This window comes from Mixophyes fleayi, chromosome 11 (genome assembly GCF_038048845.1).
Source record: "Mixophyes fleayi isolate aMixFle1 chromosome 11, aMixFle1.hap1, whole genome shotgun sequence".
NCBI lineage: Eukaryota > Metazoa > Chordata > Amphibia > Anura > Limnodynastidae > Mixophyes > Mixophyes fleayi.
The window spans coordinates 54,480,731-54,496,650 of NC_134412.1; the positions used below are offsets into that span (position 1 = coordinate 54,480,731).

At 40.8% G+C, this 15,920-nt stretch overlaps 1 protein-coding gene across 1 annotated transcript in view; it reads right to left on the minus strand.

Annotated features, from left to right (window-relative positions):
- The window catches only part of KMT2A (lysine methyltransferase 2A), a 173,984-nt gene that overhangs the window by 100,907 nt on the left and 57,157 nt on the right, over positions 1-15,920 (minus strand). The window contains 6 exon segments of the mRNA XM_075190790.1: positions 3,394-3,489; positions 4,611-4,757; positions 5,014-5,127; positions 5,274-5,399; positions 14,807-14,880; positions 15,380-15,784. Of these exon segments, the coding sequence (XP_075046891.1) occupies positions 3,394-3,489; positions 4,611-4,757; positions 5,014-5,127; positions 5,274-5,399; positions 14,807-14,880; positions 15,380-15,784 (962 nt within the window).

Here is a 15,920-nt window from a genome sequence, read left to right on the forward strand (position 1 = left end):
CTAACTGGTTTATCTCTCCCTGACCAACTTCTCTTTTCTCTGTTTCCTCTCTCTTCTCTCCCTAGTTAAAATTTGGTCAATATTATGCTTCTGTTCTGTATGATATACACTGAATGCATAGGTCCTTGAACTTGTTTGACTTGATTGTTACGGATACTATATTGGACTGATGCTTGTTTGCGACCTTTCAAAAATAAAACTTTTTTAAAAAAAAAAAAAAAGGCACTGGCTTGTAAAGTTGGTTTTTTTGTTTCATCTGACCTGATCACCGGTACCTTCAACCAGTGTGAGAGCAAATAAACATCTTTCTTCAAAGACCTGCTTGAAAACATCTTCAATATTGCTGTATTCCTGTGACCTGCAGATTAGACCCTAAATATAATCCGTTCTCCGACTGTTTCTGAGGTTGGACCAAGCTTTTCTGGTGCCGCCGCTCTGCCTGCTACCCTGCAGACCTGGTCAGTGTGATAGGCCAGCGGGGATCAATCCACAGCAACCCTGATCCATAGTAAGAGGTCCGGAGTACCAGCCCAGGGAAGCAAGTAAAGGGGTACACTTGCAGCGTCAGTTACCCAGAAGAAACCTGGTACTGGATGCCGGTAAGGAGTCCAGTGGTGGCAGCATTTGTAAGCCCCTCCTACTGCGGCATGAGAGCACATTTGGGATAACGAAAGGGAACGGTGGCAAAGTAAGCACAGCCGGTTCCCAGAAACAACAGACAGGGTGGCATAGGAGATCCATCTTGTCAAAGTAAGAAATGTGATCTAAGTGACTGTCTGTTGAATGATTGAAATACCGCCCTATCTGGCAATAAGAGACTGCTGATCTCCTGGGATTTTCACGCACAGCAGTCTCTAGATTTTAGAACATTCAGTGAGCAACTGTTCTGAGATGAAAATACCTTTTCAATGAGAGAGGTCAGAGGGAAATTGGCAGACTGGTTCAAGCTGACAGGATGGTGATAGTAACAAAAATAACCTTGCATTACAATGGTGGTATGCAAAAGAGCATCTCTGAAAGCACAAACCATGAAGTGAATGGGCTACAGTAGCAGAAGACTACAGTGGGCTCTACTCCTGTTAGTGAAGAACAGGAAACTGAGGCTACAGTGTGCACAGGCTCACCGGTGGAGGCTGGTGGGTCATATAATAATTATGTGGGAAATATCTTCATGGCTATAGGCATATTAGGTTCCTTAATACCAACTGAGCATTGTTTAAATGCCACAGCCTATATGAGCATTACTGATGACCATGTGCATCACTTTGACACATTCTAATGGCTCCTTCCAGCAGGATGATGACGTGCCATGTCACAAAGCAATCATCATGTCAAGCCAATTCCAAGAACAGAAGAATAAGTTCAGTGTAGTCCACAGGCCTCCAGTCTCCAAATCTCAGTCCAACAGAGCACCTTTGGGGTGTAGTGGAATGGGAGATTTGCAGCATGTATGAGCAGCGGACAAATGTGCAGCAACTTCAGACCACACTGGGACACATGAGATGGCGATAAGCCTGATATTAGTTTAACAATTGTAAGTGAAATTTTATCTTTTTTAGTAAACAAAAATTCAAACCTTGCTTTACTATGAATTGCTCTCCTTTTTCCCAGACATATAAATGAAGAGCAGCGGCACTGGGACCAGAATCAAGCCTATATATTCACATGCTCACTAATACAGAGCGGAAAAGTGTGAACAATAAGATATCCCAATCTGCTGTACGGATTGGTGTTTTGTTCTGAGACTCATTGTAACTTGTGACACACAGGATATATAACCATGATACAGACCAACACTTCAAAGGAATGTCTTGCAAGTTTAGATAATACAGCTGCAAAAAGGTTTGACTGAAACTTTGGTTTATACCATATGTTTCATATTGATTCTGTTTTTGAAGACTACAAACGACTGATGAAGAGTATAAATTTAGTGGATTGTGTGTAAGTGATCCTGTTTAAATGCTGAACGTTAATTGATCTCAGATATTCCTTGATATGGGATTACTGATTATAACATGTAGGTGGTTCAGTATCCAAAACAGTGCATAATATAAGTATTTTTAAGTGCAATCAGGTCTTTTAAGTAACAGTGTACACACGACCCCGATTCGGTATAATGCCTATGCATGGTGAGGATTACCATTTGTGGAAAAAGAGATTTACATAATCAATCGTATCCTATCCCTCTAGTTTTTTTCCTTGAAAAATCCTTCGTTTGTAGGCCGATATACTGACTTACTGAGAACTGCGTGATGTGATCATGTAAACATGAACCAGAATCTCTAAAGAATATTTATAGCACCTAGTTGAATCCATACCACAAAGAAAATCAGAACTGTTCTGGGGAGCAAAGGGAAGCTCTGCCCAATACTAGAAAGGTGTATATATTAAAGTGGCCACTGAGTGTATTTACATACTTTTTTTTAGCCTTTTAAACAATAGGATAAGTAGTGAATGGAAATCCCTACAAAACAGAAATCCTCCACCTGCATCTCGACGTTAATTATAATTTATACATTTTGGGGTCCAGCTTCTCCTCCCTCCTCCCAAGTACAAACCGAAGGCACACAAGAGAGCAAGAGACATGTCAAAATATGGCAACATACATCTAAGGAACAAAATCAGAATAATGTACAAAAAAGTAGTTAGCACCAAATCTATAATTTTCTGAAGATTGTAGGCATGACTCAATATTATGCCACTCAAAACTACTTAACAAAACAACCAAAAATAAATTAGTCAGTTATATATTTTCCCATCACCAGAATCTTTATTATGTACTGAATGTAAGTCAGAGGAAGGAGACATGCTAAACAGACATTATAGCAGTTTTACGATACAGATGTCCATTGTCATGCAGTCTGATGTACTTTTACGCAATGTACAGGAGTGCCATTAAATGATCATGTAGAAATCAACTTTCAGGAACTAAGTAAAGAGCATTACTGACAATACAACCAAATTCTCGTCTGCCACAATCAACTGCATCACATGCATCCAGGCTGAAATGAATGCTTCATTGATACTGCAGACAACCGTTTATATCCTGGTCTGTTCCCACATCACATTGGTTGACCGTCACATTACTTCACAATTCACTGACCTTTTTACGGTAATCTACTATTTTTTACTGGCAGGTAGAAATTAAACTTTCACAACTAATACTAACAAGTCGATTTCCCAATAGGAAGATGTCCACAATACAAATTTGCTAATCTAGGCCATTATGTTAATTATTACAGACCAGTCCTAGTAAGTGACCTGTGGCTATCGAACAAAATACTATTCCAGATATTTCAACAACAGTCACAGAGTTGTATTTTATATAGAAGTGAATTCATTATTCATTACACTGTTGCATGCAGTGCCGCACACACAAAAATAAAAACTCACCCAGACTCTTTTCTTCTTGGTGGGTTTTGTGGGGTAATTTGGTCCCAGGCACTCTGGGTGATAGCTGTTGCGGCACTTGTTACACTCAAGTAGCTGCTACATGAAAAAAAAAAAAAAAGAGAAGGACAAAATATTCAAATTTATATACTAGTAAAGTCAAGAGTGGGGATACAGCATGTAATAGAACCAGGTAATACACTTATTTAAGTATCATAAAAATATTTCCTTGTATTGTATGTATGTTTTGTATTGTATGCATGTGACATTACTGTTATTACTTTATTTTTTAGTACGGCCATGGCTGTTGCTAAGCGTGGTCTTGATGCTTTGTAGATTATCCACCCCACAGGTTTGTAAGCACTTGCTTTAACTTGGCTTTCTAAATCCCATGTGTTACTGCATTGCACCCATTATGCTCCCTGTGGCTAAACACCCCCTTGTGGGCTGCAGGCATGGGTTACTTTATCACTTTAGGGTATTTAACCTTACTGCCCAACACCATTTGCTCATATTGTATCACAGCACTGATCTTTACTGCAGGGTGCATGTTTTTGTTTTGTTTTTAAGCTCAGTGATCCCCAAATATTTCTAGTTACAATTATCACTCACTTAATTAGAGGTGTTTCAGTTGTATGATTGCATTGTTGTGGATAGTATCTGACCTGTTACTTTTGTTATAACAGTGATTGCTTCTCATAAGCTTTGTTTTAACTTTGTGCTATTGGTGCGTAGTGTCCTAGGCTGCCAAGCAACAGTTTCATAAAGAAATGGGGTGCATTTTGGCATGTATCAGCTTGAAAATGGTGGGATACTGGGCACGAACATTAACACGATGTATTGATTTGTTTCATTGCTATTTAGATAGAACTCCTACTTATATATATAAATCATACTTACATATACAGACACAGATAAATATATTAGTCTCAGAGCTGTGCCTCACTCACACAGAAGTATGTGACTATGTAATGGGGTGGCACTATTGAGGAACAATCTAAACTACTTCTTTCAATTAGACTCTATTTAATATTCGCTAATAGCCATGTCAGTGGGTATGGTCTGGGTAGGAGAACCTAACCTATATCTACACTGCCCAGTGTTGTAGCAGTAGGGACCATGTTGTGGTACTTGTGTTTAACATTGATACACATAAAAAATGCATTACTGTGACACTACTTCATCCCACAATGTAATATTCCCATAACACTGATACATACCTTGTTGGTCTTCTGCTGTCTACCACATACGTGGCAAAACTTGCAGTTCCGGCAACACCAATTCTCCAGTTGGTCCTCAGAAGGTCTCTCTCTTTCCTCCAAGCAAAATCGATGAAAGGGCTCACAACACACTTGGCAGTACACAAACTTCCAGATCAGACATGAAAGGAGAAAAGTACAGTGATGAGATACATGGATGGTGACCATATAAAGGAGGCGATAAGAAGCAATAAAACATACAGACAATTAAATGAGGAGATGTAGAAAAAAATAAGGAATAAAATAAGGGGGAGCAAACAAGGCAAAGCCCTACAGCCTTGCACAATTGATATCAATTTAGAAAAGTTTGATGTTGAACTAAATGTCAGTTAAGTAAAGGTAAAGATGTCCAAACTAAACTCACCTCAACATTTCCACTGCTGGCACAAAGGAAGCAAACCACACGTGGGGTGATTGGTACAGTTGTAAGTATGCTAAGACCACCCATCTCCCAAACATTGCCCACCTCACAATCCTCCTGTAAAAACAAAAGAACCAATTATGACCTGGGTATATGTATAACCTAAGTGTTCTTTCAGGAAGCTATATGGTGATTTCTAACAATGCACTATCTCTACGTGCAGAAATGATTAGTATGAAAGAAGCTGCAAGGTAATATCAAACCTTAAATTCCACGCGTATCCTATGTATTCCGTCAGATGAGGGCTTCTGTCTGGACATGCTGCCATTACACAGAGTGCTGAGAAGGTTGGAACTCGTGTCTGGTTTGCTGGGAGCCAGTGGTTTCTCCTACAAATACAAATTATTAATTACATGTATCAGCATGGGAGGAAGAGCCCATAGTTATATACTGTTATGTGTATTACAAGGTATCAGAGTATTAGTGTGTAAGTTGCACAATCTTAATTCTTGACAGAATTAACGAACATGGACTATCATACATAATCATTAGTTACCATAATATTATAATTATGATTCAAGAAAAAGGTTTAAATGAATAGTGCCATATTCACAAAAAAAAAATATCTAACCATTTTGTGACTGTCTCCTTTTTAACTGCATTACAAATCCACTACTCTGATTCCATTTGTGGGGACATTGATAACTTGGGTTATAGAGGGTATTTATACTTAACTGTGTGACTGTATTAAATCAAAGCTCCTCCCTTACTATACCTCTCCACCAATGGCTCATCAATTATCACTATTTTATTTTTTTTACTAACAAAGCCTATAGGATAGAACTGAAATAGCCACTCAAACAAGAACTCATCTCCAACAGAACACGCAACCTCAAATATAGTGTTAAAATTGTTGGGAATTCAGTGACCCCTAAATAGAATCAGAAACTTTTCAACGATGTGGTAGAGTGGGCTATAATGTTATCAGGAATCGGTGTTCCCGATGTATAATTTGCAATAAAGAGCACAGTAACAGAACACAGTGGCTTAATAAAGCCGATATTTAAGCGCTATATAAATGAGAGTACAGTGATAGCACAGATTGGCTAATAGATCAGTACTCAACCTATATATAATTGCTGAAAGAAGGGCACACGCAGTCTCTAACAATAGACTTGGGAAAGAAGTCTATAAATGAATCAATCATAGGCAAAAAGTCTCCCAGTTTTAATGCTAAGAAAGAGAAGCAGCTAGAGTATGGTAATTCTACCTTCAAACTCATCTCCATCACTTCAGCCCATGGTTTCACCCTTTGAACCTCTTCTTCCACACACCATGATTACCATCATATTCACATCTCTGACTTCTCTAATTCATCATTCCTGCTTTCTGACCATAAGTTCCTTTATTCCACTTCTCCCTACATCCTTCTCCCACGCCTACACCCAAAACCTTGTAGACACTATGCAACCTGCATAATCTTTCTCTCTCCCGCTGCTCTGCCAGCCTTGATCCAATCTCTCCCATGTCCTCTGCCTCTGTCTTGCCCTAACACAGCACTCTCCTACTACAAGTCCACCATCACCGCAGTCCTAGATGAAGCAGCCCCTGTCTTCAAACATCACCTCCATCAATCTACCCTACCACGGCACACCAGGCTCACTGAGACTGCCCTTACTATGGTGACCATTGATCTACACTTGGCTAACTCGAAGGACCATATTTTCCAGTTGACCATCATCCTCTCCTCTTTGACACTCTTCACTCACTTGGCAATTGTAGCACTGTTGCTTCCTTGTTTAATACCACCACCACCCCCCCCCCCCCACTCCATCTGCTCCCCCCCTCCTGTCCCTCAAGCTGATTAAGTTCCCTATGGCCCATTACTTTTCTCTCTTTACTCTTTCACTCTTGGTCAACTCATCCACCCCTTTGACCTCCAATATTACCTCTATGCAGATGACACTCAAATCTATCGTTCCTCCCTTTACCTCTCACCCTCTCTCCTCTCCCGTGTGTCTGACTGCATCATTGCCATGCCATCTCCACCTGGATGGCTGGACAGTACCTGAAACTCATCATCCAAAACTGAGCTTATCTTTCGACCACCTAATGACACATTCCCTCCTCTAATATCTCTTAAGGTTGATGGTATAACCCTCTCCCCTATTCCTCACACACACAGCCTGGGGGTCATCACTGACACCGCCCTCAATTACACTACCCACATCCAGTCCTTTGCCCATTCCTGTCACCTCCAACTTTGTCAAGTTTTGTTCTTTTCCTCTCCCTGGAAACCACCATCATCCATACTCTTGTCATCTCCCACCTTGATTACTGCAATCTTCTCCTCTCTTGCTTGCCTGCCAAATGTCTATCCACCTTGAAGTTTGTGAGTTGCTGCTATATATTTTTCTGTTTATATTTTGTTGATTGTGCGGATTCTGTGGTGTCATATACTAAACAATGATGATGGTGAAGAGCTTCTGGCACTGCTGAGGTGATCATTAGTCTGTACGTAGGTATTTCCCGTCTGCAAAAGTCCCCAAAGGAGGAAGTTCTACTACTGGGGAAAAGCAACTCCCCTGTTGGCCCAGTCCAAACATTTTTCTGTCCCTAGAGAGAAAGATCCCCTTGTCCTGTTCGTCCCTAGCGTGGAGGCTATCTGTGGCGTAGACCTCAGTTAGCCTTGCCTCAGCCTGTACAGTAGACACTGGAGGCTATTGTGCCTGCACTGCCTCAGGTCTCGAAGCCGTGCTGTGGGATCACCATTGTCACTGGGCCTCTGTTCACTGTTTCTCTACAGTTGACCAGGTGACCTCTTTGGGAGTGTTAGTGAGGAGGTGGGGTGGCAGAGAAGCGACGAAAACTGTGCTGATGACCGCTCTTCATACAGAAGTGTCCTCATAGAGAACACTGGTGCTGCAAATAAAACAAAAGTAAATAAAGAAAAATTCCTTGCTGTCCAGCTTAAAAAAAGGACCCTACTTTATGTGCACAAATTACAAATCTGATGAGCTATTGGTGGATGGGCATCGTAGAGGAGTAGTTTTGAATTCATACAGTTTCACAGTTAAGAATTAGTGCCTACGCTAACCCAAGCACCCTCTCTACTCCAAGGTTAGCAATGTCACCTCAAAGTGGAAGATAGAAAAATTTTAATAAGCGATAACCACTCTTTTTTATAACTATATTCCTCATGTAATATAATATTCAAAAAAACTTCTGATTAAAAAAACTCTTTGAAACTTGTCTCTGTAGCAAATGTTTTGCAAAAAGCTGGAATAAAGTTACAAGATAATAAAACAAAATAAAAACAGCATTAGAGGCCATCTGTTAAGTCCTGTTTTAGCAAATAAAATATGAGAGCTCAAGCTAGGCTTTAAAAATGTCAAATGGAATATCCAAAACACAAGTATATGGGAATATGAAATAGAATCATTTAGGAAAGTCTATTTTTCTCTATTACGGAAAATATTTATCACTATAAATACTGTGAGGAGGAGCTGAATTGTGTAGCCATAATATCCATTCATACTATAAGTAAAGGATTCAGGGAATTTTTATTCAAGAAGTTCCATGGTTCCATACAAATTATGAAAAGCAGATGCAATTTTATCTTTAAACTGAAAACTTTCAGGAATCTTTCACCTTCCCTTAAGATATGAATAGATAATAGGATATTTATACTTGCATAAAATCCATTTCTCTCACTCCATTGGGGGACACCAGGGACATTGGGGTATAGAGAAGGACAGAGCGAACTGGCACTTTAACAACTTCTATTAACCAAGCACTAGCTCCATCTCCTCTCTACCCCACTTCCTGTTTCCCCACTTTATGACAAATAACCCTATAGGGCGTAGGGACCAAGAGAGAGGAATAGGAAGGGAGTATGAGCTGCCCCCCAACAATACTCCTGTAAGAAAAGATAACCAAAAGGCCAAAAGGAGAGGTAGCTTTGAGTCATTAGGAGATAGACCAAAGCTTCAACATGCTGATCAGAGATTGGATTTTTTAGAGGTAACAGATACTTGGAGACATCAGACAAGGTTTGATGTCTTAGCCCCCAAGACCACAAAACGACAAACAGAATACAAAAGAAGAGAGGGGACTAGGGATCCAAAAAGACAACAGAAACTGTAAAAGGTATGTTTAATTTATCTAGTAAAACACTGGATGAAGGACAACTATGACTCTTATTTAAAGGTTTGAGCTCCGATCTTACTAGATTCGGGAGACGTTGAAAGTCTAAATATGTTGGAAGAACTATGAGAAGAGAGTAATATTTCTGAATTCTCGGGTGACTCTAACAAGACACTTTTTGAAATTATTAATTCAAATGTTATGTCAGATGGAAATAGGTTTGAGACAATATCAGAATTCTATCCCGTTAGACACAGAAGTCCAGCGATTCAATTATTTTACAAGAATACATTGGATGAGTTTGAGGTCCTTTGTAATAAAAAATTGACTAATGATCTAGCTAGAAATAATGTATCTAAATCAGAATGAAGAGCTTTAAAAAATTTACAAAATGAGTTGTAGCTTATTATTAAACCTGCAGACAAAGGGGTGCGGGAGTCATAGTCCTGGATATGTTAAGAAGGCCCTTAGACAATTGCAAAATGTCAGTTTTCATCAGGTCCTTAAAAAAGATCCAACTAGCCAGTTTCAGTTGGAATTGAAAGTTATGTTAAACTTTGCTTTCGCCGATGGGGTGATAACAAAGGAAGTTTATAATTTTCTTTTTTCACAACACCCTGTAACACTGTTTTTTTATTATTTACCAAAGAACGAATTGTCTTCAATCATCTGACCCACTTTCTCTCTTCCCACTGTCTTTTTGACCCTCTCCAGTCTGGCTTTCGTCCCCTTCACTCCACTGAAACTGCCCTCACTAAAGTAACAATTGACTTGCTCTCAGCTAAGTCCAATGGTCACTTCTCTCTTCTTGTATCCCTGACCTCTCTGCTGCTTTTGACACCGTCAATTATTCTCTTCTTCTCACCACCGTTCACTCCATAGGTCTTTGTGAAACAGCGCTCTCCTGGTTTGTCTCCTACCTCTCTGGCTGCTCTTTAGTGTGTCTGCTTCTGGCTCTTCCTCCCCACCTCTTCCTCTTTCTATTGGAGTCCCACAAAGCTCTGTCCATGGCGCTCTGCTCTCTCTCTCTCTACACCATCTCTCTTTGTTAACTCATTCAATCATTTGGCCTCCAATACCACCTCTATACAGATGACACGCAAATCTATCTTTCCTCCCATGACCTCTCTCCTGCTGTCGTAACCCAGGTATCTAGCGGTCTTTCTGCTGTAAGTACCTGAATGTCACAGCGCTTCCTGAAACTCAACATCCCCAAATTCGAGCTCATCATCTTTCCTCCTGCCAATGTTGCTATCCCTCCCAATATGTCCCTCTTGGTTGACAACATCACTCTTTCTCCTGTGACCCAAGCCCACTGTCTTGAAGTCACCCTTGATTCAGCCCTCAGCTTTACCCTTCTTTTCCAGTCCTGCACCAAATGCTGCATTTCTGCCTTCGTAACATTACAAAAATCCATCCCTTCCTCTCTCAGGAAGCAACCAAAATCTTGGTCCATTCACTCATCATTTCTTGTCTCGACTATTGCAACCTCCTTCTCACTGGTCTTCCTCACTCTCGCATTTCTGACCCTCAATCCATACAGAATGCTGCGGCTAGGCTCATCTTCCTATCCCACCGCACCTCTTCTGCATCTCCTCTGCGTAAATCCCTTCATTGGCTCCCTATCCGTTTCAGAATTCAGTTCAAGCTTCTTACCCTCACTTACAAATCCCTTACATCTCTGACCTTGTCTCGAGGTACATACCTATCCATCCACTTCGCTCCGCCTCTGACCTCTGCCTTAATTCTCCCCTCATTAACTCCTCCTATGCTTGCCTCCAAGACTTCTGCCATGCTGCACCTAATCTTTGGAACTCCCTACCCCATCTGACTCGACTTTCCCACAACCTTCATTCCTTCAAACGCTCACTCAAAACTCACCTTTTCAAGATCGCCTATCCTACCACCTCCTAACCATTATATCAATCACCTCTTCTATCTCGACTCCCAACTAAATTTTTTCTCCCAGTTGGTCCTACTGTCTCTCACCACCCCTCCCATTAGAATATAAGCCCTCAAGGGCAGGGTCATCTCTACCTATTGTCCCACGTCTGTCTCCTGTCCCTCGTACGTCCTGTTATGTCTTTTGCTGCACTCTGTGTGAGTCCCCATAGCATTACTCACACTCGTCTGTGCTGCTGACATATTACCTCATCTATTTGTTACTTGCTTCTGTATCCGGCGCTATTGTAAGCTTACGAGCAGGGTCTTCTCACCTATTTGTCTATTTTACCCAGTTTATTAGTTTACTGTGTTTGTCCCCAATTGTAAAGCTCTACGGAATACGTTGGCGCTATATAAATAAACAATGATGATGATGATGTGGCACCTTATGAATAAATAAATAATAATAATAAATTCACAAATCACTCACATCACCACCAGGGTAGCCTATTATTTCGGGTATAGGGTCCTTAACTTCGAATCTATTCTGTTATGTTGATAATTACCTTCAGGGTTGCGTTGTCTCTCAGAGATTGTATATCAGAGATACTATGCACATTTTAATCCTAATTCTCACAATGGATATCCAGGCCCGTTATACGCATATTCCACACTGTGCTGGTACTCAGGCTGTTAAAGAAGCAATTAGAAATAAACACAATATCTCTGAGAGACACCAAGACTTTCATTTGGAGGTGATTATGTTTATATTGAAACAGAATTATTTTCTTTTTGTATCCACTTTTTATTTGCAGACACTGGGGACAGCCATGAGCACCAGGTTTGCCCCGAGTTTTGCCAACATATATATGAGAGCACTCGAGGAGCATCTCAATTGGGGTGGTCCATTTGTAGCAAGCCTGGTGCTCTCTAGCCGCTATATTGATGATTTGTTTATTATTTGGAATGGGGGTTCCCAATTGGCATCACAATTTGTTTATTTATTGAACACTAACACTTATAATTTGAAGTTTACTCACCAATTTAGTTAGAATTTTGTTAATTTCCTGGATATCATCCTCTCGGTAAATGATGATAATAAGATAATATTTATCAATTACAATAAGCGTGTTGACTCATGCACATATTTGCATTACAATAGTGGACATTACAAACCGTGGATCAAAAATAATCCAAAGGGACAGATGTGTAGGATCAGACGCAACTTTACTTTGGAAGAGGATTTTTACAAGTTGAAGTGATGCATGATAATTTTCTTGGTAGAAGTTATCCCAACCAACTATTGGATGAAGCTAGATGCTTTGCATTCAAACAAGAGAGAGGAGATATATTAGTCCCCAAGGAGAGAAAGAAAGATGCTAATGGCAGGGGAGAGTATACTTCCCCCCGGTCCACAAGCTGCCAGGGAGAGTGGGCTCAGCCCACTCTCCTCCCTTGGTGCCTCTCTGTCTGGGGTGGGAGATTTATCTTTTAAATTTCCCGCCCAAACTGGCATCCAGCGACTGGGCGCCAGGGTCTGGCTCTGCTCCCTGCCAAAAATAGTACCAGGGGAGAGCAACCAGATCCCGGGGCAGCAGTCCCTGCCCTGTTGCTAGTTCAAGCTCTTTGAGCTCCAACTAGGGACTTCGCTTCCTGGGACACCCAGGAGGCACTGCACCTCCTGGGCCTATTTGATTCTAGGAGGCTGGTAGTTAAATCCCTCTGGCAGTTACTGAAGCTGGCTGCCGGAGAGTGAAGGGGACTTAGGGCTGCCTCTACAGCTCCAGCACAGGGCAAGTTCTCTCTTCATTTATTTTACACAACCCTACACATACATTCTGCATTTAAATACACATTTACACACACACACACACACATATATATATCTATATATATATTGTTACACTCCCGGCGCCTAGCATCGGGAGTTAACCAGCGCGCAGCACCAGAGGGGTAAACACACTAAACATTTTACATTTATTTTTATTTAAAACACCCTTTTACACTCCCTTTACTTGCTGCAGTGCTGGCCGATACCAACCCAGCGCTGCTGCGCACATTTAAAATACATTTTTATTTATTAAAGAAACATTTTCATTAACATTTCACATGACGCCTAGCGCCGGTGAGTTAAACCCTCTGGTTTAAATCAGTCTATTTCAAGATGGCTGTCGCACCGGTACCCAGGACCCGGCCACAACGACACACTTCATTTTTATGCTTACACCCGCCCTCTCCCAGGTACACTTACCTGCTGCCATCCCTTTTTACGCAGTGGACCGCGGTTGCTTGTGCGCAGGAGCAGCAATGGAAGAGGGGCACAGCCTGCGGCGACTGTGCCCAGCTCCCATTAAGGCAAATTGAGAGTTGGAAGAGGGGGGCCGGCAGAGAAGGTACCTTCACAGTACCTCTAATCCCCCTCTCCAGTGCACAATCGTCTGTGCTGTGCTCTGTCACTGATGATTGACAGCTGCCGGCTGTAACAGGAGGCATAAAACAGAATTGGGCTGCTTCACAGCCCAAACATAGCCCATTCTCCGGGCACTTAAAGTAGACTTAAGAAACAGGAATTGGAGTATAGAGAGGGAGGAGCTATGGCTAAGTTACCAGAAGTTCTTAAAGTGCCATTTCACCCTGTCCTTCTCTATAGCCCAATGTCCCCGGTGTCCCCCAAACAAGGCCAGAGAAATAAGGAGTTAAGCTGGGTACACACTACAGGTATTTTTACCCAATTATAATGGCAATCACACCATAAACGACTGCAAGGTTCATTATTTTATTAGTTTGTACGCTCCCATGATCATATTTATGGTACCAAAGCACATCATATAATTTCATTGGATTTCATAACCAGATCAAAATGGTCTACAAACAATGTAGTTCAAATTCTGAAGTGTGCATGCACTTACAACCAACAGGGTATGTAGATCTTCATAGGAGGTTACAGAATCACAATTTTTCAGCAGTTGATTATGACAGATGAAGAGCGCAGAACTAAAGGTAAATCGTGTACGCATGAATTGGCATGCTGATCGAGACATTCAGTCATTGGTAAAATTGTTAAAAACATTGCATCAGGATAATTTTTCTGTAGTGTGTACCTATCTTTAGGGAGTAGCATGAAGTAGCAGGTGCTTCTATGGCGTAAAAGCAGGCTGAGTAATCCAACAGTAGCATAGGTGCTTTGTCTACTACACCCTGGCAAAGTATGCTAGGAGACACCTGTAATAGGTAAAGGAACAGGTGGTACTTTTACACTCCAGATGAAGGAGAGATAATTTTTTTTTTATGTTTTGCACCTCTGTAATAATGATCCTATTTTGTGGAGATGTCCTATTTAAAATTATGCCACACAGATCTCATTTATGGTATGCACTGAAGTGCTAGATGGTCTGACGAAAGTCATCACTTTATGCAATGCAGTAGGGTGGACAAGCACGGAAGCCTACTGCTTCACAGATGCAAGTATTGGTTAATAATTTCTACAGTTTAGATAGACTGAAATACACAGAAAGCTATAATCAGATGCCACTGTCAATCTGAAATGGCAGCATGCTGTGCTTGCTGTTTAAACATTGTAACCCATCTCAGTAGTTTAGTTATCCACCGAAGGCTAAGGGATGTGTTTAGAACATAACAAAAGAGGAAGTAAACACTGCATTTTACCTCTTACTCCATGATCCAGAAGTGAAATTGTAATTATTCTTATTTATGTGCCCTTTAAAGGTTCTATGCAGCCACAAATATACATAAATACATTGCCTACCTTCTCTTTGGATTTTGATCTTGGCAAAACCCCTAGCCTTAAAGCCAATTTCTTTTGTTTGTTCTGCTCAGAGCCTATTTATAAAAAGAGATGTAATAAAGTTAAAAATAAACTTTTGATTATTTATAAAAAAAAAAAAAACAAACAAACACAGAAATAAAAACAAGCAATTTAAAAATAGGAGACAGTTGAGGTTCTGGTAAATATTAGCAATGCTGTAGGATGCAGTACGGAAGTGTCATAAAACCACCAACATGGGGTCACTTTCAGATTGGTTTTCTAACTCTGCAGGACTACATAAAGAAAGACTCTAAGGAGCAAGGTCTCACTCCTCACAGCCTTCTCTTAGGTTTAGAAGACGAAAGGAGGTGCGGCACTGCATATTGTCAATTATTTGAGCACATTCTTAATTATTTGAGCACATTCTTACCTAGCTGTCCCAAGGCAAAGATGGAACAAAGATTTCACTATGAATCGTTTCAGTATAATTTACTATTAAATTAAGGCTGAGGGGAACCTCTTGTTTTTTTTTATACCTACAATCTTATAAAGGAAGTATATTCTACGACTCACCCATCTCTGGAAAGATAGCAGGCGGTTTCTTCCTTGCTTCACAGAATGGTAATTTGGGGGCTTCTTTGCGAGAGGCTGGAGGAGGACTTGCTTGGGTTGGGGCGAGGTTGACAGCAGGCTGTGGGGAAAGCTGCTTTGAGTGTTTCCGGCAAGCAGAGGGCTGCTTGAGTTCACTGGTAGGTGTAGACTGGTTCTCCTCATCAGGCTTTTCCTCTATAGCCTTCTTTGGAGAATCACTCTTTTTTGGAGGTGTGGTAGGTGTTGAGGGGGGTTCCTCTCTTACAGGTAAAGGGGTAGTGGTGGTTGGTGCCACAATAGTCTTCACAATAGGTTCTGTTGGAGACTTCACAACTGGAATGTCCTTCTTGTCAGTCAATTTGAATTTCTTTTCCTTTTTCTTTGCCGCTGTATAAGAACGAATTACATTTGTTAAAGAAGAGTATCAGCAATAAAACAAAAAAGCTTTAGAGGAGATAATTTCTTTGGTGCAATAATATTGCGCTGAACATAACACATGTTTAAGCTTTGGCATTATACTTAC